Source organism: Chionomys nivalis, chromosome 9 (assembly GCF_950005125.1).
Source record: "Chionomys nivalis chromosome 9, mChiNiv1.1, whole genome shotgun sequence".
NCBI lineage: Eukaryota > Metazoa > Chordata > Mammalia > Rodentia > Cricetidae > Chionomys > Chionomys nivalis.
This window is the reverse complement of record NC_080094.1, coordinates 82,254,417-82,277,026: the sequence shown is the minus strand read 5'-3', so window position 1 is coordinate 82,277,026 and position 22,610 is coordinate 82,254,417. Positions and strand designations below refer to the sequence as shown.

Here is a 22,610-nt window from a genome sequence, read left to right as displayed (position 1 = left end):
AGCCTTGAAAATAGTTGTTGTTTCCTGAGAACATGGAGGAAAGAGAGATCTCTTAGTGCTCTGAGCACAGGGCTAAAAACTGACTTTCCAAGTCCTGGCTAGGCGAGCTCAGAATGGCTTGGGGCAGCCTTTCTGCCCCAGCACAGCAGGCCGTCTACGAGCTGCCGCTGCCTCGGTGCTCCGCACAGTGTTTCCTCTTGTCAGTGAGCGTAGAACAGGACTGAGTGTCTGTGATCTGCAGAGAACTTAGAATCTTCTATCATGAGCATCTCCAGCTAAGAAAGAAAAATATTCTGGGAAAATTCCCATCTTCCAGCCCAAAACAGCAGCAACTCCCATCACACGGGTCTAAATAGGTCTTCATAACTCAGGCTTTGACTCATAAACAAGGTACTGAAATCACCCTCTAATGTTAGTAATCTATCCCAAGATCCCTTTCTCCATGTGGTAACGTGCCCCTGAGTTGCAGTTACAGCCTCGAAAGGTTGCCGAGTAAGTGATCTTTGAGCAAACACACAGACTCTCAGAGCCTTTGGAGACTGGAGGTCACCCTGACCTTTGTCTGCCGTGGACAGAGCTACCAATGTGCCATTATATTGCTGAGGCACAGCCAGCCTCAGTGACATGTGCAATCTTTCATCAGTCCTGTCCTGCAAGTAACCAACCCATCTAGATGGGAAACCCTTAAGTTACTGCTTTGTACTGGCTCCTGGGCCATAGTCATAGTTACTTTTTGGCTTTGTGGTCAGCTATTTTTCAGTGACCACACAGTTCTCAGATAAGAGGTCCCCAGCCAGTGCCCTCAATTAATTGTCCTGCTGGGAGGTAGTGTCTGCTTAGAGAAGAGGGGTTAAATGAGCCAGAAAGATCAGAGGCTAAAGCCTACATTCGCGGTGCTTTGAACATATCTTGTATGGATAAGCAAAGAGGATTTGTTGTCAGTTCGCTTTGCACAGCACTAGACTCTTTAGGAAAAGACCAGTCAAATCTGTCTTTGTAACACACGCTCTGTCTGACTGACACAGGCAGCGCTTCTGTGGCGTCTGCACGACCCTGACGTAAGCCTTCACCAGTGCTGGTAGGCAGACGAGTGCCTTTTCCTGACTTTGGTGGGTTGGTTTGTACTCAGGATCACTGGCAGTTCAGGAGACACGGGCCTCGATGTAGGTGCGTGGTGAGAGGGACCGCCCTAGACTGCCATGACCCTGGGCTCTGCTTTTCTAGACTGCTTGTAGATTGCTCCCGACTGGACCTTTCACAAAAATGCCCCGTTCTGTTCTTTAACATGCAGTACTTGTATGTTGATGGTGTGGAGCAGCAAGACTGATACCCGAGGCTGGGAACCTGTGAATTCACTGTCCTCTTACACTCCAGCTGTTCCTACAAACTCCCTCCCAGAGGCGCTGACAGCAGGGCCAGAATAGTTGACTGGAATTCTGCCTCCTCACATTGCCTTCCTCCACTCTTGCCAACTGTAAAGTTATAAACTGTTCACAAAAGAAACATGGAAAAGCAGAAATGCTGAATAAATCCATTCACGAGAACAGAAGATCATTAGGAGTGCCGGCTGCAGGAAAATCCTTAGTGACTAATGCATGAGACACATGAAAGATGAACTCTGTTGTGGCTTCATGGAACCTGGGTCCTCCTATTAGAAACCCCAGACTGTGATCGTCCAGGAACGGTCATGCCCTGCCGCGATGGGGTCTCTTTACAAATGCATCACCTTTTACCCCTCTCCAAGGCGCCCTTCTCCTCTCTTCTTTTAGAGTTCATGTAGTTGTTTCTAATGACATTGAAATCTTTGCTTCTTTTTCTTCCTCTGGCCTGTGTATTAACCTTCTGTCTGCTACCTCACTTCCTTTCCCATGCTAGCCAATGAGGAGCACTGGCCAAAGGTATGTAAGAACCATTTTCCCCTGTCTTTCCCTCCCCCTTTCCCCTTTTGTTCCCTTCTCTTGGTATATAGGTCGTCCTCCAAAATACAATGCAGTGCTGGGGTTTGGAGCCCTTACCCCAACATCCCCCCAATCCAGTCATCCCGACTCCCCTGAAAATGAAAAGACAGAGACCACATTCACTTTCCCTGCACCTGTGCAACCTGTGTCCCTGCCCAGCCCCACCTCCACAGACGTAAGTAACTCGGGGCCTGCACTCTCTCTGAGAGCTCACCTGGGAAAGCCATTGTCCTGTATTGTCTCCTCGCCAGATTGATCCTTCTTCGCTAGCCCTGGAACAATAGACCCTGCATACTGCCTGCATACCATGCCAGGCAGCTTTCTTCTGGGATCTCAGCTGTTTCTTGTCCTTGAGAGTCATGTTCACATAAATCCAGGGATCCCAGGGTTTAAGAATCTGGATTTATCAGCTGTGAATGAACTCTCGGAGGAGGGTGGGAACATGGATCTCTAAGTTGAGGGTTCTCTGCCATTGGTGCATCAGAGAGAGCATGAGCAGAGCAGATGCATCTAGCAGCCCTGCTGCCGTGTAAGCACACCTCTAGAAGTGCAGTGTTTTCTGTTTGGGGGAGCTGGTCAGAAGCAAGTTCCAGCAGCAAGTTCACTCAGCAGATCCTCACTGAACCCTGTTCTGCCAAGCGAGTGCTGCTCATGAAGCTGGGGATACAGCAAGGAACAAACCAAGCAAAATGCAAGCACTTGGGGGCTTGTGCTCTGCAGGAGGAGGGAGGCAAGCACTTGGGGGCTTGTGCTCTGCAGGAGGAGGAGGCAACAAGGAAACAAATATGTGACCCAGCAGGCAGAGATGAGCACCAGGAGGAGAAGTGGGACGGTAGTGACAGGGCGCAGTGCCAGGAAGGTGAAGGCATCATCCACGAAGAGGGAGAAGGGACCTCTCAGCTATGTGTGGGAAGTGTGGCTGGAGAGGTGACGGGTCCGCTCATGCAAGGCCCTGTGACGTCTGTTCTAAGTACAACAGGAAACCACCAGTGGAATGACATCATCCCACTGATGTGTTGTATTGTGCAGAGGTTGCTGCAGTGGTGCAGTGGACAGTAACATCGTTTGTTCTGATGCATTAGTTAACTTGTTATATTGTGTCTTCCTTTACATGCTTGGACCCACATGCATGTGCAAACATGTGCATGTGTGCACACTTCTTTGTTTTTAGAAATTATGAGAACTTAACATCGGTTACATCTGATCATGTAATACTCAGTTCATATTCTAGTTTTTTCACTTGTCCCAGTAATTGCCTTTGCCTAAGATCACTCCTGGCATTCATTTCCCAGGTTGAATCTCTTTACCCTCCTTTATTCTGAAACCGTTTCTTAGGCCATCTTTTTTTTTTTTTTAATTAAAATCTATTCATTTAGAGTATGTGTATCTGTGGCTTTGTGTATGCACCCATGCCATGCATTTATGTGGAGGTCAGAGAACAGCTTTTGGGAGTCAGTCCTCTCCTTACACTTTGTGGGTCCCTGGGATTGAACTCAGAACATGAAGCTTGGTGACAAGTGCACTTGTCCACTGAGCTGTCTGACCAGGTCCCCTAGCCTGTCTTTGTCTTTCCTAACGGTGGGGCAGGTGCTCCACTGGACATGCATTCTGAAGGCACCTAGAGTCAGGATGACAGGTAGTGTATCGCAGGCAGAGGCATGTGTCCTTCAGCCAGGTTCCTCTCTTGAGATGATCCCCATTGGATTTTTTCACTTGTAAAGTCTGTTTTCACTCTGGTTAGAGATAGCATTGAATCTGTAAGTATCTAGCAGTTCCCTAACAGACTTGTTAACCAGAGACTTAAGCCTCCTTGGAAAGTTCCTGGTGCTTACAGTACCAGCTGGAGTTTGAAAGGAGCCCTGCAGAGAGAGGTACTCAGGAAGGGTGGGATGAAGCAGAGAACCCTTAAGAAGGCCGCTGTGGTGGTCCAAGCAAGAGATAATGACACATAGTCCTGATGGAGTGGTAGACGCAGAAATGGAGAAAGTGGCCAGTTCTGTTTGTATTTTGAAGATTTGGGTGAATTAAATTGAATAATGAGAAAAAGAGAATTGTCGAGGATAAATGAAAGTTCACGGCCTAAACAGCCAGAAGGCTGACGACAAGAGGGACAAGCCTGCAGTACCAGGACAAGAACGTCTTTGTCCGTGTCCTCGTCTCTAGGGACTGCAGGGCTTGTGTTAGCCATCTTCCGGCGAAGTGTTCCTTGCAGTCGAAGGCTGTCTTGACTTACTAATGGCACAGTCCTCTCCACAAGAATGCCACTGAAGCCCCGAGTTAGAATTCTGGAGGCAGCAAACTGGAGTCATAGGAGACTTTGTTCCCAGAAGGTTCCATTCCTGCTGTAGCTGGTGCTACAGACTCGTCCTGTTCTAAAGACTTGGCATTCCGTCCGTCCTTCCTAACCTTTGGCCCTGGGAACTGATGCAGGTTTTCTAACTGTCAGGCTCACGTGCACCTGGAGTCCCTGCCAGAAACCATGTTTGCCGATACCAAAGACTGTTCCAGCTTTTCCCCAGTCCAGGTCTGATCAGAGAAACCAGCAGCTCACTGACTCCCTGTGCCTTGATGCACAGTGCTGGGGAGGTGACTTTCTTATGCCGTGTGCCTTGGTCTGGGTTCTTTTGTTGAATCTACGCTTTTCTTTTACAGCCTAGACCTAAAGGTTCTGGCCAAATCACAAACTAAAAGCTTTTACCAGATTTCATCTTAAAGCACAAACATAGTTCTTTGCAGAAATCTAAAGACAAAATAATGCTTTTCTGAAACCACTAAAAATATTGAGAATTTCCTGAGTTAAACCCAGTGGGATACATTTTTTTTTTTAAGAGATAATTGACTTCTACTTTTACAGCTCCCAACAGCAGCTGTGATTAAATCAACACAGGGTTCTGTGCTTGCTGCTGGGTAGCATGAGCCTCGACATCAATTAGACAGTAACAGTTGAGAGCCGAGCATTTCCTGGGGATTAATAACCATCTAGAAAGACTTGGTAATACAAGACCCAGTCAGCCAGTAATCCTCAGGGTGTACCATGTTGATGCTGTCATTTTCATGGGAAGGGAAGATATGTTTACTAATTATAAATTTTTAACATGCAGTGAAGCTGAAGTTGGTAGAGGCCGCATGTCCTCAGCAATGTCACAGTCAGGCATATTCCAACTGAAATTTGCTCATGACCTATCACCAGAGTTAAGCCTTTTGAGCTCCATTCTTTAGGCAAAGACTGACGTTGATAGATGAACTGTCCCTGTATTTTATATTCATTCTGACATTCTTGGAATTTTATATTTAAACTGTTAGTCTAGATAGAGCAGTTTTCAAAATTTGGTCTGGAGTTGCTGGTGCTTTTTAGGAATATATAAAGCAAAATTATTTACAAAGTAATACTAATGCATCAGGCACCATCCCCACCCTCTTCCTCAGAACTAGATGGGATTTCCAGATACAACACCCCATGTGATATGGTGGATGTTTAATGCTTGTGTTCTTAAATTTTGTTTCAGTGTACTGTTGCTATAAATCTATGATTCTGTAATTAACACAGAGGTCCTCAATGACTTTCAGTACATAGAAATTCTAACAGCTGGAGAGATGGCTGCTCCTCCAGAGGACCTGGGTTCATCTCCCAGCACCCACATGGCAGCTCACAACTGTCTATAACTACAGTTCCAGAGGATCCGACAACCTCACAAAGACTTAAAAACATACATGTAGGCAAAACACCAATGGACATAAAATAAAAATAAATTATAAAAAAGAGAGAAATCCTGACACTCAAGCACTAGATACTTGTACTATATTGAAACACCAGATACTTGTACTGTATTGAAACACCAGGTACTTGTGCTGTATTGAAACACCAGATACTTGTACTGTATTGAAACACCAGATACTTCTACTGTATTGTATGTAAATATGAAATTTGAAAGGTGGAACTGGAGAGATACGTGGACACGTGCACACACATGTACACGCACACACGCATGTGCACACAAAGGGCAGTTTCCTACAGAGAGAAACGGTTTGACTGGGAAAATGCATTCCCTCAGTGTGGTGGTGGAGGAGGGACTTGGCATCACTCTCCGTCTTTCCGCTTACTCCATAGTTCTGTGGAAGACTTTCTAGCAGAGTTCCCGGACATCTTAAAACAGTGTCCTCCAGCCTGTTCCCTCAGGTTTCCTTTCCCTGTCATCCTAATCCAGATTGTGCATCGATTTGCTGAAACACACCTCTTCAAAAACTCTTGATTTATTTTCCCTGTGTTCTTCCCTCCAGATTTTAAGTAGACCTGCCATGTTTTGGTTTGATGGTGCATTCTGTTCTAAGGGCCCAGATGCACCCAAGCACTGTACTGTTCCCATTAGTGAAGTATTTGATGGGGAAGAATAAAGCCTCCCACTGGATGGTCTGTTGAGCAGCAAATGCCAGTGCTACAGAGCATCATTGGCTGCTACTGTGCCTTCCCCAGTTCCATGTGTTAGAAGCTTCTATAAGGTTTCTGCTCCTGGCTCACTGTACTTTGCCCACCTAAGCAAGAAGTTGAGTTTATTGTACGCTTGTGTTTCCAAATTCTTCTTAGACTCCCCAAGATGGTAGATAATAAATGCCACTCCTGTCATAGTGTGAATGGCTTTGCCAGTGACTTTTGGCATTGGAGGTGCCAACTCGTTACCTAAGCCATTGATTTGGGCCCAGGCAGCTGAAGGTCTTTGCTGTCAACTCTGACTTATAAGGTTAAATTCTCAGTCTAAATTTGTAAGTTTAAAGAAAGCCCTTAATGTTTCAATTTCAACTTAAATTGCCAACCCATAAGCTGAGATCTGTGGAGCAGGCAGGGTCTGTGCTATTGGCGTTCCCTGCTTTCATACACCGATGTGTTGGAGGCTGTCTCGGGCGCCGTCAGCTTGCTGTCGAAAATACATGTGTTCAATCATGGTGTGCAAGGTGACACTGAGTTCTTCCTTATTGTTTTCCTTACCCTTCCTCTCCATCTCACAGGGTGATATCCATGAAGATTTTTGCAGTGTTTGCAGAAAGAGTGGCCAGTTACTGATGTGTGATACGTGTTCCCGCGTGTATCATCTGGATTGCTTAGACCCGCCTCTGAAAACAATTCCCAAGGGCATGTGGATCTGCCCCAGATGTCAGGACCAGGTACTGGGGGTGGGCCAAGGAAAAGAAGGACAATGCCATGGAAATTCCTTTCTCTCCCATTCTGGGGAATAGGCTTCTCTTCTCTTTTTTTGGTCATTGTTCCGTAGGTCCCATCCTCCTAGCTCATGGCACAGCATGCAGACACACAGCAGAGCCTTTGTTCACTCACAGGCTCCCTAAGACGTGAATCACATCCTTCAATGAGAAATGACTTCTTCCCCTTTGAAATCCAGACCCTCTGCCCTGCATGGTGGCACATGCCTATAATTCTAGCACTTGAGGGGCTAAGTTTAGAACTTTACAAGTTCAAGAGCGGCCTGAGCTACATAGTAAGACTACCACAAAAAAAAAAAAAAAGAAAGAAAGAAAGAAAGAAAAGAAAAGAAAAGAAAATAGAACAAAAAATAAGTTAAGGTCCTTAAAAGCTCATTCTTGGCCGAGTCTGGTTGTGCACACCTTAAGTCCCAGCAGTTGGGAAGCTGAGACTTGTGGATCTCTGAGTTTGAGCCAGCCTGGTATACATAATATCTCACTTTCCAAGTCAAGCCAGGGCTACAAAGTGAGATATTATATCAAAAAAAATAAATAAATAAACCAAAATAAATAAAACCTGATTTCTAAATTTGGGGGGGGGATGGGAGTGTTTCTTTTGTAATGCTGGGACCCAAACCCAGGCCTTGTGAATACTACGTAAGCTCTCTGTTGAGAAGCATCTTAAGTCCACTGCATTGCATTGACACAAGATGTCTCTCTCTCTCTCTCTCTCTCTCTCTCTCTCTCTCTCTCTCCCCCCCCCCCCCCACTCCAGTGCTGGGCCCACACGCCTGTCATGGCCCTCTTCCCATCAGCCCCAGTGCAGTCAAGGTACCCTTCACCTGCTCCCTCTCTGCCCTCCTGACTTCAGGATTTAGAGCTGTATTCACCTACTTGGAGAAGGTGTTTTTGAGGGACATAACAAAACTAAATTTGGAACAAACAGCCCATGCGAGCTCAAACTCCACGCTGCTGGTTCTGGCTCTAGGGTGGTTGGAGTTATGTGGTTTTGTTTTCTTGGTTGAATGGATGCTTTTTGTTTTGAGACAGGGTCTCACTGTATAGCCCTGGCTGACCTGGAACTCTCTATGTAAACCAGGTAGACCTCAGACTCACAGAGATCCACCTACAGCTGCCTCCTGAGTGCTGGGATTTAAGGTGTACTCTCCTGTGTCCCAGCTCATGTGACCTTTTTTATATTTTTATGTATTCGTTTTATATGTATCTGTGTTTTATCTGTTTGTGTATCTGTGCACCATGTACTATGCCTGGTGCTCTGTGCCCTCAGTGACCAAAAGAGGGTGTCCACATAATGGGGCTGGAATTATAGACCATTGTGAGCTGCCATGTGGGTGCTGGAATTTGAACCCGGTATGTCTGGAAGAATAGCCAGTGCTCATAACCACTTAGCCATCTCTCTAGCCCCTCACATGACTTTGAAAAAGATACAGGGATGCTCCCATGTTTCTGCCTTTTCCTTGACTTTGGGCAATCTATCCACAAGCCTCCCTGGATCTTGTCCACAACAGACACTGGTGCTTGCTGTTACCTTGGTTCTCAAGGGAGAATTTTAAATTCTTTTCAGATGCTGAAGAAGGAAGAAGCAATTCCATGGCCTGGAACTTTAGCCATTGTTCATTCTTATATTGCCTACAAAGCAGGTAAGGTCTGCCTTTCCAGAAGAAAATGGTACTAGAAGACCATGTTGGTTTTGTTTTCAAAGGAAAATAAAAATGCCTTATTGAGTGAAGTTGAAGGTGTTTAAACCACCTTTTCAGACGGAAACTGTGAAGTGTGGTTCTGTACCTGTGTAAAACCTGGCCCAATCCACCAAGGCCAGCATACACTAAAGAAAGAAAAGTTCAGGTGGTCAGGTTCTGTGTCCTGGCTGTGTGACCGAGGGGCACTTTCAGGGTGGGTGTCTGGTGAATACCCGAACCACGTAAGCTCTTCAAAGAACTGATTGTTTAAAACGTATTTTCTCCCCCAGCAAAAGAAGAGGAGAAACAGAAGCTACTTAAGTGGAGTTCAGATTTGAAACAGGAGCGAGAGCAGCTAGAGCAGAAGGTGAAAGAGCTCAGCAGTTCTATAAGTGTAAGCCACATTCCGTCCTGGGTCCAGTCCTTGTGTGTGCTAGTGAGCAGCGTGGGCAGCTGGATGTCTGCCTTTGAGCTAGTGTGCAGCGCTCAGGAGCCATGGCCACATGGCACGGGGCACCTCGCCCAGCTCTGAGTGTCCATGAGTAGCGGCTGCCCCACTGGAGCACCCCGCAGTGCCTGTGCAGTTTTGATTGCTTAGGAGGAACGTAGAGCCTCTCCCGACCCTGGGCGGACCTGGGCCCCCTTGAGTGACTCTTTTAGAGACCTAATTTACTGGACTAAGGGAAGGACTACCAGCTGGTAACCCAAAATGACCAAACTAAACCAAAACGACCTGGTTCACTGACCAGAGTCTTTTGACTTGGGTCTCAGGACTCTTAAACATGACTGCCATCCAGGTCCTACCTCTAAATTATGAGTGAGTAAATGATCTTCCAGAGACCTCAAGTCAATTCCTGTGTCTCTCACTGGCATTTTAACCACCTATGAACGTGGCAGAAACACGCTTCAAGGCAGTTTTTGTGGTGAATTCATCATAGTATCTTTGTAAGTTCCAGTGTCCAATAGAGTTGGCTTTCACCCTATCCATTGACTCCCAGCCTTTCACATCCTCCTTTGGTAATGTCTGCCCATAACAAGTGGAACAGCATAAGTTGTGGGGTGCACACCAGTGCACAGGGATTGGTTTGTGGGGTCACTGGGCCCAGGCGGCTGAGTATCCATCCTTGTGATTGGCTGCAGAAATGTATGGAGATGAAGAACAGCATCCTGGCCCGGCAGAAGGAGATGCGCAGCTCCCTGGACAAGGTGAAACAGCTCATCCGCCTCATCCATGGCATCGACCTCTCCAAACCCGTAGACTCTGAGGCCACTGTGGGGGCCCTCTCCAATGGCCCAGACTGCACCCCCCCTACCAACGCCGCCTCCACACCCGCCCCCTCCCCCTCCTCACAGAGCTGCACAGCGAACTGTAACCAGGGGGAAGAGACTAAATAACAGAGCCCTCGAGGAGATGCCACGTCTCGGTGGTGAGGAGACTCTAGAGAAGCAAAGCCGGAGTTCTTCTGGAAAGTACAGAATTCTTTTGGTTCTTTGGTTCCAGAGAGAGAGAAGATGCTTGTGCCAGGTGGCACCGAGTTTGCCAATTGATTCTTCTTATTCTGTGTGTACATGCAAAGATTGGACCATGTTACATGAAATAGTGCCAGCTGGAGGTTCTTTGCCAGCACCATGCCAAGTGAAATAATATATTTACTCTCTCTATTATACACCAGTGTGTGCCTGCAGCAGCCTCCACAGCCACGGTGGGTTTCTTTTTGTTTTGTTGGGTGGGGAGCAGGGACGGGCAGAGGGAGGAGAGCAGGTTTCAGATCTTTACTGGGAGCTGTTTGTTTAGGTAGAAAAGACAAGTCCAAAGAGTGTGTGGGCTTTCCTGTTCCTAAACTTTCACTACCATAAAACCAAAAAAAAAAAAAAGAAAAAAAAGAAAAAAAAAAGAAGAAGAAGGAAAAAACGGAAATAGAGGTTTAACTAACCCAGTGCCCAGAGGAGGGCCAGGGAAGGCTGGGGAGGGGGGAGCAAGGGGGGAAGTATATGACATAAGCAGTATTTAATGTTTCTGGAGTGGGCCTAGTACCAGGAGAGCCTAGGTCCCTCCCCAGCTCCGCTCTCCCCCACAGCCTCCAGCAGCCTCTTCCTTCCCTCTGCTCAGTGTAGTGCACAGCCCCAGGTGGTCCCCAGGCCTTGCTGAAGCAGGGAAGGGAAGGTGTGTGTGGTCCAGGAGGGAGAAAGGCGGATCAAAGGTTTTACTTGAAAACAAGCTCCATCCTTTTTCTATATTTATAAGAAGAGAAGGTTCTGAGCAGAGCAGCGCGACCAGGTGTGTGAGTGGAGACGACCCTTTTCTCTTCTTTGAGGTTTTGTTTCTGTTCTTGTTTTGTTTAAACAACATTTTATTTCATTGTTTATTTTATCTTTTTTGTTTTTGTTTTGTAACAAGAACTAAAATAAGGAATAAAGCAGCTGTTCCCAGGCTGGCGTCCTGTTAAGGTAGCAAGACCTTGCATGGTAGAGTAGACGTCATAGTGTCAGTGAGGTCAGTGAGTCTTCGTGGGTCCTGTGTCATCGTCCGGCACCGTTTTTGCTTTTGGTTTTGGTTTTTTTTAGGTTTGTTTGTTTGTTTGGTGTTTTTTTTTGTTTTGTTTTTTTAATGCAAGGGCAAAAAATATCTTTGTACCTGGGGAAAACAACAGCAACTTTGTTTTTTAATTAAAAAGGAAAACAAAAGATATTGAGGTCTTCCTAGTGTTACTTAAATTAAGATCAAGGTAAGAAACATTGTAAAAAAATTACAAAAGTGCTATTTGTTTCCTCAAACAGTGATTTATATTAAAAAGGTGTCAGAACTGGAGAAAATGCCGTGTAGTTATAATTTTTTAGCACAGAACCTGCTGATCACAATGACATTTTGCTGTGTTTGTGTCTCTAAACTGGTGGGCCAATCTTCAGAGTGGCAGATCCTCCCACCTCCTTTCTCCTCAGACTGTGCTGTCTTTTTGGTACAGGGATCACATTTCCTGTTTGAAGCCAAAATGGAGTGTGCATGGTGTGAGGGCTCTCCACGGACTGGGACCTTGCTAGAGTGCAGGCTGGTGCCCACCTAAGCCCTTCCTTTGGTGCTGCTCTCGGTCTTTCAGCCACCAGCATTATGTATGCCTCGGGGGCACCTTTGGGGGCCTGACCGGTGGGGTGGGGTGCAGGCTGCTGCGTCAGAATTAAGGGAGGAGATGCCTTGAGGGTCCATATGTCTCTGAGAGTCTAGGTGGCCTTCAAGCCCATCTTGCACTGAAGAGAAAAGACTGAAGTCCCAGCTCTCCTCTGCCTACTGGCACCAGGGTCAGAATTCACTCCATCCCACCCACCCACATGCTTCCTGGGTGTCTCTGGGCTAGAGTCACTACACTTGCCTTGCTTGGCCTATGGCCGTTTCTTCCTGGAAAACTGGGGTTCTGCAAGACTCATAGTTGTCTCCCTACAGTGCCACGTGTTGCCATGGGAACCTGTGTCCGTGGCATGTCCTTGAGTGAAGGGACAGAGGCCGAGGCTCTGCCCTCGGGTCCACAAGCAGCATCTCTGGGGCCCACGAGGCCCCAAGTCTAGGAAGAGCAGGGAAAGGCCCCTTTGCTTCGTCCTTGCCCAGAGCTGGATCCTGACAGGAGCTGCAGCAGACAAGGGGTGCTTCCGAGAGTGAGCAAGGCCCATCCACACCAGCCGTCCATTCCTCTCCCCAGCATTTGAAAAGAGGCGCCCTAGTTTGGCCATGCAGGCCTCTGGCTTCAGGTTGACTGAGGGGAGCAGAAAAGAGCCCTCTTTTCTTATTCAGAAGCTAAGGTGCTAAGTCTAGTTGGAGATGCCTGGACTAGTTGGAGGAATCTTTGGCAGAAGATCAGAGACCAGCAGCAGGCTGATGTCTTGGCTCCCCCAACCTCCCAACCCCCTCTTGAACTTGTCTGGGCCCATAGGCTAGGACTTGGCACACAGTTCCTACCTGTGATGGGAAGAGGTTGAGAAGCCATCATCAGCCATTGCAGGCCTTTGCCCCAGAAGAGCTGCTTGCTGGTGACCGTGCAGGAGCTGAGCAGCCTAGATTCCTTCTGATGATGGACGTGAGCTGCTTGTGTTGACCGGAGTGGAGTAAAAACTGTAGGCCTCCATCTCCGTGCCCTTCCCTGTGTCAGCACAGCTCCTTGTCCCCTTAGACATCCGGGATCCTTCAGCTTCCCTTCCCCTTCCTGCACAGCCACGTGTGTAAGACCCGCTGGCTTGGTGGTTGCTTTGGAGGGCCCAGGACTGGGAGTCCCTTTGTCCCCCAGACTAGGCTGGCAGGTGCAGGCTGTAGCGCTCACCTTTCTCTTTCTGATCCTGCTGTCTTGTCTTCCCCTGCTGACTTCTTCATTTCTCATCTCTTCCTTCCTTATCTGTCTGCTGATGACACTCTTCAGGGAAGACCCCACTAGAGGCAATCCCTGGGTGGACTACCTATGTGGGGCCTGTCTCTGGAGCCAATGGCAACCACCAGGCAGCCTCCAGCTGGCCCCCATCTTGATGATTGGTATCCTGTAGGGCCACCTCTCTGGCTGCTGCTGCTTCCTGTCTGAAGCCCAACAGGCAGTGTTAAGGGTCATGTGTGCCCAACACTGACCCAGGGTTTCCAGCTGTCTATCTGCATGTACAGCTGCCTCTCCGCCACCTTCCTCTTAGGGCTACTGGAGCCTTCTTGACTCTCACCACCAGCCCTCCAGCTCATAGCCTCTAAGTGGTCTCTGCCCTTCTTAGATACGGACCTTCCCTAAAGGGCTGACCTTTTGAGGACATTTCCTTCCAGGAGCAGCGGTAGAATAGACCAGTGGCCTTTTCTGGGCTCTCCAGAGCCCATGGCTTCTGTTGAATGCAGGCGACTTTGCTCTGTATAAGGGATTGTGGGCCTTGTCCCACCCCTCATCCAAGCACCCTTGGCAGAAAACAGGAGTCTCGGCCTATGCGCCTGTCAGCTCCTCCCCAAGCAAAGATGGGTGACCTCTGGAAATATTCTGCTGACCCGTCCAGGGTGGCACTCTTTAGCAATTCCACATGGCAGTCTTGGCCCCTGCACCCCTCTCCAGTGTCCTCGCTCTTAGCCCAGGGTGAGTTGCAGTCGCTGGGTGGGCTGAACAGACCAGAAGTCAGCAGTTCTGAGACAGAGCCAGACAGACCCAGTCCCGTCTGTGTCCATGCCCTTTGTGATTTCAGTCCTGGTAGAATTTGTATTTGGAGTTTTGTGCTTCAAACTTTCTGTTTTGTTTGTTTGGTTTTTGTTTTGAGGGGGTGGGGGGTACAGAGCAGCCGATCAATTTGTATTTATTTATTTTAACATTTTACTAAATAAAGCCAAATAAAGCCTCTCAGCCTCTTGGTGTCGAGTTTGGGGCTAGGGTGGGAAAGCGTGGGTTAGATATCTGTGTCTAGTCCGTGGCCTTGGAGGGTGCAGACTGCCCTCTACTCCCGCTGCCCACCGATGCCCTTGATTCCCCAGCAAGAGTATACAAAGTGGTTTTTAAAACTTTACTGTGGGGTGAAAGAAATGACTCGGGTTAGACCTGGGTTTGGTTCCCAGCACTTACATGGTGGCTCACAGCTACTATAACTCCACTTCCAGGGGATCTAAAGCCCTCTTGTACATACATACATATAGGCAGGACAGTCACACATAAAAAGAAAACCCCAATTAAATTTTTTTATTACAAAAGGGGATTGGGGGAACTAGCCCCAAACCAGCTGAGGCAAAGAAGGATTGCTGTTCCAATGGTGGAACAGCAACAAGGGAAAATCGAGGAACCCCCACAGATGCTCCACCCCAGCCCCTCTGACAAACCTTAAAATAATTTAAATAGCAGTAAAGGTGGGCACCCACCAGGGTTCCCCAGTGTCTGCAGGGAGTGTGTGTGAGAGCCCAGGGCAGCTCAGCAAGCTCAGGCCCGGCTCTGGGACAGCTGCAGGGCAGTGAGGTATTTGAGGGCTGCAGCCCCATAGCGCCGGGACAAGTCCTGGTGGAACTCCTCCTTGAAGGCCTGGAGACAGTCTCGATAGGTGGGGCTGGAGCGGAAGCGGGAGATGTCCAGACTTGGAGCATGGGGCAGGTGGATGGAGAAGGCCTCGGGCAGCACCAGAAGTTCGTATTCCTGGAAGAGTGGGGACAGAAGCCAGGGCTGATCTAGGGAGGAGCAAGTGAGGGCTCAAATGCAAATTCGTGCCATGGCCCACAGGAAGGGGCTGACCACAGCCAGGGCAACAAGGCACCCTCCTCACCTGAGCATCCAGCTCTATGATGTGGGCCACCTTGTTCCAGCCAAAGCCCACAAAGCGAGGATCATAGCGGGGACAGTCACGGGGTACCACCACATAGGGCTCGTAGTCAGCTGCCCATTGCACACGGTATGGTGCCTGGGCCTCCCGCCAGCGGGCATAGTCTGTGGGCGCATGACCCTGTGGCCACTCATGGTACCTGTGTAACAGCATCAGGTGGGAGCAGGGCTGAGGCTAGGAGTTTGTGAGCAGGGTGTGCGTGCGTGCGTGCGTGCATGTGTGTGTGTGTGTTGCACCAGCATGGGAACAGTGGAGGAGAACATGGTCTCTCTTACCTGAAGGTGTAGAGGGAGCCTGCATCTAGTAAAGTCAACAGCTCTGCCTTGGAGTTTGGGAAGCTGAAGCGGTAGTGCAGGGTCTCAAATGCAGGCACCACCAAAGCAGCCTTCCGCTGCAGACTGCTCAGCTCCAGCTGCTCAATAGAGGCCCTGGGGAGGGGCATGTGGGAAGAAGGAACACTTAGCCCGCGGGTCTCACTCCTGCTGAGTCACAGCCTCCTCCTCCCAGGTAGCCAACCCAGTTGTTTCGGATAGCTTTTCCAGCCTGGTGGTGCTGGTGCACGCCTTTAATCCCAGCACTTGGGAGGCCGAGGCAGGCGGATCTCTGTGAGTTCGAGGCCAGCCTGGTCTACAAGAGCTAGTTCCAGGACAGGCTCCAAAGCTACAGAGAAACCCTGTCTCGAAAAATGAAAAACCAAACAAACAGATAGCCTTGCCATACAGGAAACTGCTGTTTGAAGTAAGGCATTGCTTCCCTGACTCGGTGGCCCAAAGAAAAGGCCCAAGAGAAGCCCCATCTTGCAGAAGCCATTGAGCCCCAGAAAGAAACAGGGACACCACAATCCAAGATACTCTGACCCTGACCGTGTATACCCCAAATGCTGCCCCTCTCCTACCCTTCAGGCCCACCTGAGGTAGTCATAGAGGGAGTAGGCAGGTAAGAAGTCAATGTCACTGAGGAAGACGTAGGGCGTGAGAGCCTGGGCCAAGGCCACATTGCGGAGCTGGTTGACCGGATAGAGGGGGCCCTCCCGGTACACTATATGGTAGGCTACATCCTTCCTCGCAGAGAGCACTGGTGAAGTTTCCACGAAATGCAGGAACTGCTGAGCCTCTGCATCTGTCAGGTACAAAGCCAGGCTCATGGGACCTGGCCAGTGCCTGCACAGGGCTTCCAGCATCTGCAGCCTGGGGTGAGGGGGGGTGGTCAGGCCAGTGCCTGCACAGGGCTTCCAGCCCTGCTCGGGCCCCTCATGCACAGAAGCAAGGAACTCCTCCCCAAAGTTAGCTGCTGCAGAGCCCCCTCCCATGACTAAGCACTTCATAATCACATAGAGCTGGTCTCTTTTAATCCTTACAACAACCCCCGGGGGGGGGTGCATCCACATTTGACAGTCTCCTGAAATGCTGAGGCTTATTCATGTTCCCCAGAAGGACAGTTCCAGACTTCCAAAGCCCAAGCTTTTCCCATCATATCCAATGTCTCCAACCTCTGGGGCTCTTCCAGGGACCAGTAGCTTATTACCACACCCCTCGGGTCTCTCAAATCCCATCTCAGCCTATGCCATGCTATCCAGATCTGCCCTCCACACCCTCACCGGTCCATAGAGAGCTGGGCCACCAGGGTGACATCATGGGGCTGGGGAGGTGGCGGCCGGTGGGGCAGGAAGGTGATGTGCACCCGATGCATAGTGAGCTGCTGTTGCCGGAACTCAAAGCAGGGTTCTTCCTCATCCAGCTGTGCCATGGCCTGTTGCAGCTGAGCAGGGTCCAGGGAAAGAATGAGCGGGCTGGCCCAGAACAGCATGGCCTCCAGCCAAAGACCACTTGAGTACAGAGGGGCAAGACCTCCCAAAGGCAAGGGGGTATGGCCCCTCTCACCTGCTCGGCTTCAGCAGGGAGCTGGCTGGGGCAGCCAAAGAGCTCTCTCCGCAGCAGGTTCCCATCATATCCCAGGAAGGTCAAGTGCAGGTTTCGGAAGAATTCTGCATGCTTGTTCTTCACGCGAAGCTTCTTTGGTGAATTCCAGTGGATCACCTGCATTCCAGGTGAACAGCAGGGATTTAGAATGGGGAGAGAGCAACAGTCCCCCATCCTGCCGTCCCCACTCACCTTGAGGTCAGCTGCTTCCAAGTAGCAGCGCTCGGCCAGTGTGTGGTCTGACAACTGCACATTCCAGACGCAGGGCAGGGGATGGACCAGCTCAGGGTGCTCCTTAATGACAGCATTGAAAACATCCTACACAGTGATAGACATCACAGCTCAGCCCCCAGTCTGCCCCTCAGCTCTGCTCCCACAAAGAATCCTCCAGACCTGGTCAGCCAGAGACGTGGCCTGCAGAGTAAGGAGCTCCCGTTTGGCCATCAGCTTCCACATCTGCTCCCAGCCAGATTGCCGGAGCCTGTCCAGCTGCAGCAGGATCACACCTGCCAACCGGGAGAGAGGTTGCCATGCCCACCAGGGACATTCAGATCCCAAAGCTTTTGAAATATTTGTTTTGCAGTACTCGCGGGGAGCCCACACCCTCATACATCCAAGACAATCATCTATCAGGCCCTTTTTGAATTTCATTTCGAGGGACTGGAGAGATGGATCTGTGTTTAAGAAGCGTGCTGCTTTTGAGAGAACGCAGATTCAATTGCCAGAACCCACATGGTGACTCAGAACCCCCTAACTCCAGCCTCTTCTGACGTCCACTGGGTCAGGCATGCATGCGGTGCACATACACACACACACACACACACACACAGACAAAACTCTCATACACATAAAACAGATTTTCAAAACAGTCATAATTTTCAAATAGGGTCTCACTAAGCTTCTCAGACTGGTCTCATACTTGCGATCTTTCTGCCTCGGCCTCCCAAAAGCCTGGGATTACCAGCAACAACAGGCAGCACCACGCCAGGCTGCACGTTTTCCCTGGTACAGGCCATCTGGCCAGCAACAGAAGGCATGCACTATGGATAGTGGATGAGGATGTGGGGCCAGGTATGAGGCTCAGTTGTAGAGCTTGCCTATTGCGCGTGAAACCCTGGTTTAGAGCCCAGTACAACATAAACCAGGTAGCACATATCTGTAATCCCAGCACCAGGGAGATAGAGGCAGGAGGATCATCCTCAGATACATGAGTTCAAAGCCAGACTGGATTACATGGGTCCTAGTAAAAACTAATCTACAACCTAGTATTCTTCCATTCTCAGCTACACAAATGCTTGCCATTGTATTACAGTTGCCTGCCTGTCACTAAGCACTCAGTTCAGTAACGTGCCTGTCCTTCCCAGACCACACCACAGTCTAGAGAAGAGTGAGCTACTCCATTTGTGTGTGTAAATACACCCTCTGTGTGTGTGTAAATACACCCCCTGGTGTTTGTATAGCAATGAAATTGCCTAATGGCAAATCTCTCAGAACGTGTCCAAATTGCTAACACGGGACTGTGTTTTCTGAGGGTTCCGACATAGTCACCCATAATTCCCTTGAGTAGAGAAGAGCCCCTCACAGCCGTCCTCTCACAGCTGATATAGACCAGAAAGCAGAGTCTTGTTGGCCACAGTCATTTGGTACAAGCGCGCAAAGTGGGAGGGTTCTCTTCATCCAGTGTCTGGTCCACAGCACCGGAGGAGGTCTTGGGGGCTTCCTGCAGTCTGTGCCCTTCCCACCACTGAGGCCCAGCAGCCCACCCTACCCTGCTTCCCTCACCACTGCCCCCACCTGTGTTAAATCCCCTGCCCAAGGCAGGCCAAGGCTTATGGTTCTTCCAGAGGTTGCCCAGGTACCAGTCACTCTGGTTCTCCACGAGACCGATCACCTGCTTGTCTGGGAGGGGAGGGCAGGAGGGAGCTGCCTCGGGACTGTGGCTCAGGGTTAGTACACAACAGGGGCCTGGGCAGGTAGGGGAGGGGGCAGGCCAGGGCAGGGTTGCAGGCGCCTCACCGGAAAAGTGAGCGAAGAGTGCCCACAGTTCGGCAATATCCGAGGAGAAAGTGACGTCAGTGTCCAGAACAACCACTCGGGCCAGGCTGAGAGGCAGGATGCTGGGAAGCACTAACTTCATTAGCCCATAGAGGCCAGAGTAGTGCTTATTGGGGATCCAGGAGATCAGCGGCTGCGGGGGAGGGGGGACGGTCATACTAAGTGACAAAGTGGGAACCAACCACGGTCCCCCCAAAAGGTGAAAGATTTGGGCTCCAGGAGGTTTGTTAGGATAGGGCCTCTCCTCTCTGGCCACCCACTGCTGGGGTAAGGAGAGAATGGGACTAGCTGGGCAGGAGTGGGGTGGCGGGGAGCGGACTCCTGCCTTGAGTTCTTCAGCGTCATAGAATCTGATGGTCACAGCCGGCACCATCCATGTTCGGAAGAGTGTCTCCAGGATGCTTCTGGCTACAGCATCAGTTACCAGGTGGAGGTGCAGCGGATTTTTCCTTTTAGGTGGAAAGAGTCAACCTGGTAAGGCTGTGAAGGAACAACAGAGGATTCTCTCCACAGGAGGAGGCCGTGTCTCCTACAAGGAGTTCCTGAGGGTGTTCTGATACCCTGCCTCCAGCCCGCCCGCACCACCCTCAAGAAGGGGACTTCAGTTTCCTGGGATATGGAAACAAACTCGGAAGAGTGGTGTGGATTGTTTCGTTGTGGGTGGGCTCCTGACCCTCATCCAGGGGGCCTGTCTGTACCTGTAGAATAACACGGACTTCACAAGGGTGATGACCTCTCGGCTGGAGTTGTGTCCGGCACACACAATGGCCACATGCAACAGCTGGGAGGCAACACCTAGGTCAGAAGCGGTCCCCAACGTCTACCGGCCAGCGGAGCCAGCCTGGTCTAGAACAGAGTATCCCCCACCAGACATCAGAACTGGGGAAAGGGTTGCTTAGAGGCACCGCCTCAATTTCACAAGTGGAGAAACTGAAGAGTGAGGGGGCGTGCATTCTAAGCGACCTCAGGTGTCCCAGCTTGGTGGCCAGATGTCAGGTGCTTTGGTTCTTGTAGATGCCCAGATGTCTGGGCTGGGGCCAGGATCCCTGGGGGTGGCAGCCACCAGAGGCCACGCGCACCTACCTCGCACTTGGGTGGCAGTAGAGGCTGCAGATTGGAGGTGGAGCGATTGCGGCTCCCGTACGGGTCTCCATCGAGGGTGGCAGCTGCCTGTAGTCCGTCTGAAAGGACACGTGGCATGAGCAGGCAGAGGGCACACTAGGTCCCCACCTCGCCTGCCCAACTCGCGGCGCTCACACTCGGGGTCCCGGCCGAACAGGAAGAAGCCAACCACTACCACCAGCAGCAGCAGCAGCGTGGCGGCCCCCAGTGCCCGGGGGCGCCCTCGGGGCAGCATGGCAGTCCGAGGGACTCAGGGCGGGGCGCGACCCCGGGCAGCGGGCTCCATCACGGACCCTGCGGACCAAGACCAGAGGAGGGTCAGCGCTGGGCTGCGGGGCCCGACGGCTGCTCTCCCTGCCCGGGCATAGCCGCCTGTCTCACCTGCTCCAGAGGCTCCAAGAAGGCCTTGTTCCTCCTGCGACCGCCCCGGTAGCGGGACCGGGGCAGAGCTGCGAGTCAGCCCCGCCCCCAACCTGGGTTCAGGTTTCACCTTCGCTTGTCTGGACTAGAAGGGGCGGGGAGACCCTGGCAGGGTTCCGCTCTTGCCCCCCTCCCCCCCGTACTGGACAGCTCCGAAAACGGCCAGGAACCTATAATCCTCTTTTGCACCAAGGCACGGGAGGGCTGAAGGCCACTGGGACAGCTATCCAGGATGGCCCTGTGCCCGCTACCTGAACCCTCCTGGCTCTGGGACCCCATCCTTCCCCCTAAGGGGAAGGACTGGTGACCGGGAGCTCAGGATCAAAGGATTGGCCCGGTCATCGCGGCAGTCCAGGTGGAGGAGGGGGCGGGGAGTAATAGGAATGTCCGGAGACACCTGCCCAGGTCGGGGACTGGAGGCTGGGCCTGCTAGGGACACCTGTAGCTTGAGCGTCCTCCCTGGCCCTTAGTCCAGGTGGACCAGCCCGGCCCAGCAGCGGACTGGAAAACACGGACACTGCGCCCTTTTGAAGGCCGCCTCCCCTTCTGCAAAAGAACTGGCAGAGGGCCTCAATGTCGCCTGGGCAGGGCCGTGAATTCCCCCGCCCTTGCCTAGAGTGCGTTGATCGTTCTAGGCTCCAAGGCCTGGATCCCTTCCTCTTCCCTCCTCCACCCTTCAGCAGGCCTCTGGCCCTATAGGGGTGCGGGGAGCCCTGGGCTGTGAAAGAGACCTGCCATGGTCGGTTGAACACGTCCGGAGTGCCAGGCCCTGCGCTAAGTATTTGCCAAGCCTTCACTCAGTTAATCCTCACACCGCCCCGAGGACACAAGAGATTGTCCCTGAGAGTGACGGAAACTGCAGCCTTCGGCCATTGGCTGTGGCGGGCAGCCCTAAACTGCTCCCGCACGGACTCCCAGAGGTGACTGCTTTCTCAGTCTTCCCTCCGGGGTCTTTCACCTCAGGACCTGCCCCTGCCCCTCCTTTCCCCGGAATGTGGATCTCTCCACATCTCTTGCTTAACTTGCCAGCTCAAGGGAAGCTGAAGTTGCCTGTTCTGTGGGTGCCCCCCGCCCCAATTCCAGGTATTCAGTTTGTACAAAAGCTGGACCTGCCCTCCAAGGGCCCCACTAGGCCTCACCAGGAGCACAGGCTGGACCTTTGGTTCAAGATCAGCTGTCTAAAATGAGGCAGACCCATAAACAGCAGCCTGGGGCTGGCTCCTCCCTGGATTATCGGAATGCCTTTCTCTGGGAGATCGGGGATCAGCCTGTGGGCCTTTGGAGGTTGCTATGGAAACCGAAAACTGCCTCTTGTACATGTCGGCATTAAGAGAAAACTCTTGTGTCCAGGCTTTGAATTCTAGTGCTTCGGCCTCATTGTCAGCCTAGAGTGAAGTTCGGGGTGGGGGGTTGGGGGTGGAAGGGTTCCTCCCCATAACCCTCAACAGAGAGGCTGTGGGAGCTCCAAGTGTGTAGGAGTAGACAGGGTCACAGGCAGAGCCTAGACCAAGCTAAGTCTTCCATAAAGAGGTGTGAGTTAGTGGTCACATTGTCGTCTCTCATCATGGTGACCCTGTCTCAGCCTCAGCACTGTGAGTAGGGAAACGAACGGAAGTGTCTGCTGGACCCTCAAGAAGCCTCTGGAGCCTTTGGAGGAAAGGGAGACACACGTGAGTCTAGTCCCCTGGAGCTGGGCCTCCATTTGAGCCAGATCTGCTCAGGACTTTATTTTGTGAACTTAGATTGTCCAACACACTCCCTGGGTCTCTGGTGTCCTCATCTGTGCCTGTCCAACTGGTCTTTCTTCTCCTGTGACTTGGGACAGATAAAAGGAGAGAGGATCCAGAACAATTTCTCCAGAGGCCTATGCAGCCCAGCCTCACTGCCAGGTCCAGGCAGGAATCCAGCAGGGAGGGGCCTCCTTCCCGGCTGCCAAGCTTGCACAG

At 51.0% G+C, this 22,610-nt stretch overlaps 2 protein-coding genes across 17 annotated transcripts in view; one reads left to right on the top strand and one right to left on the bottom strand.

Moving 5' to 3' along the window:
- The window catches only part of Phf21a (PHD finger protein 21A), a 158,671-nt gene extending 144,499 nt beyond the window's left edge, over nucleotides 1-14,172 (top strand). For 11 of the 14 annotated variants that reach the window (XM_057780283.1, XM_057780279.1, XM_057780272.1 and 8 more), the window contains 5 exons: nucleotides 1,970-2,133; nucleotides 6,960-7,115; nucleotides 8,734-8,809; nucleotides 9,139-9,242; nucleotides 9,989-14,172. In XM_057780283.1, the coding sequence (XP_057636266.1) occupies nucleotides 1,970-2,133; nucleotides 6,960-7,115; nucleotides 8,734-8,809; nucleotides 9,139-9,242; nucleotides 9,989-10,243 (755 nt within the window). In that variant the 3' untranslated portion in view covers nucleotides 10,244-14,172. Of the gene's footprint in view, nucleotides 1-1,875; nucleotides 1,899-1,969; nucleotides 2,134-6,959; nucleotides 7,116-8,733; nucleotides 8,810-9,138; nucleotides 9,243-9,988 lie in introns of all 14 variants that reach the window. The other 3 variants (XM_057780285.1, XM_057780284.1, XM_057780281.1) reach the window with 2 other exon arrangements.
- Nucleotides 14,173-14,366: 194 nt separating this feature from the next.
- On the bottom strand, nucleotides 14,367-20,684 carry Large2 (LARGE xylosyl- and glucuronyltransferase 2). Of its 3 annotated transcripts, XM_057780858.1 has the most exons (15): nucleotides 20,626-20,684; nucleotides 20,380-20,538; nucleotides 20,206-20,303; nucleotides 19,821-19,903; nucleotides 19,448-19,571; nucleotides 19,084-19,255; nucleotides 18,862-18,966; nucleotides 17,461-17,573; nucleotides 17,260-17,385; nucleotides 17,029-17,184; nucleotides 16,746-16,906; nucleotides 16,057-16,335; nucleotides 15,424-15,576; nucleotides 15,092-15,287; nucleotides 14,367-14,964 (listed from the first exon to the last, which is right to left on the bottom strand). In XM_057780858.1, exons 2-15 carry the CDS (start codon nucleotides 20,477-20,479, stop codon nucleotides 14,755-14,757), a joined length of 2,076 nt encoding a protein of 691 aa, XP_057636841.1. In that variant the 5' UTR covers nucleotides 20,480-20,538; nucleotides 20,626-20,684; the 3' UTR covers nucleotides 14,367-14,754. The 3 variants fall into 3 exon arrangements, with proteins under 3 accessions (XP_057636841.1, XP_057636840.1, XP_057636842.1); XM_057780857.1 differs by having other exon boundaries at nucleotides 18,862-19,255; XM_057780859.1 differs by lacking the exons at nucleotides 19,821-19,903; nucleotides 20,380-20,538; nucleotides 20,626-20,684 and having other exon boundaries at nucleotides 20,206-20,294.
- Nucleotides 20,685-22,610: the final 1,926 nt, after the last annotated feature.

Excerpts from the sequence above, each read along its gene's own strand:
- Large2 (XM_057780857.1), bottom strand. The coding sequence starts at position 20,479 with ATGCTGCCCCGAGGGCGCCCCCGGGCACTGGGGGCCGCCACGCTGCTG. Across the intron at positions 19,904-20,205 it reads TACTGCCACCCAAGTGCGAG|CTGTTGCATGTGGCCATTGT; the intron begins GTAGGTGCGCGT and ends GTTGCCTCCCAG. Across the intron at positions 17,574-18,861 it reads GGGCAGGGGATTTAACACAG|GTGTGATCCTGCTGCAGCTG; the intron begins GTGGGGGCAGTG and ends CCCGGTTGGCAG.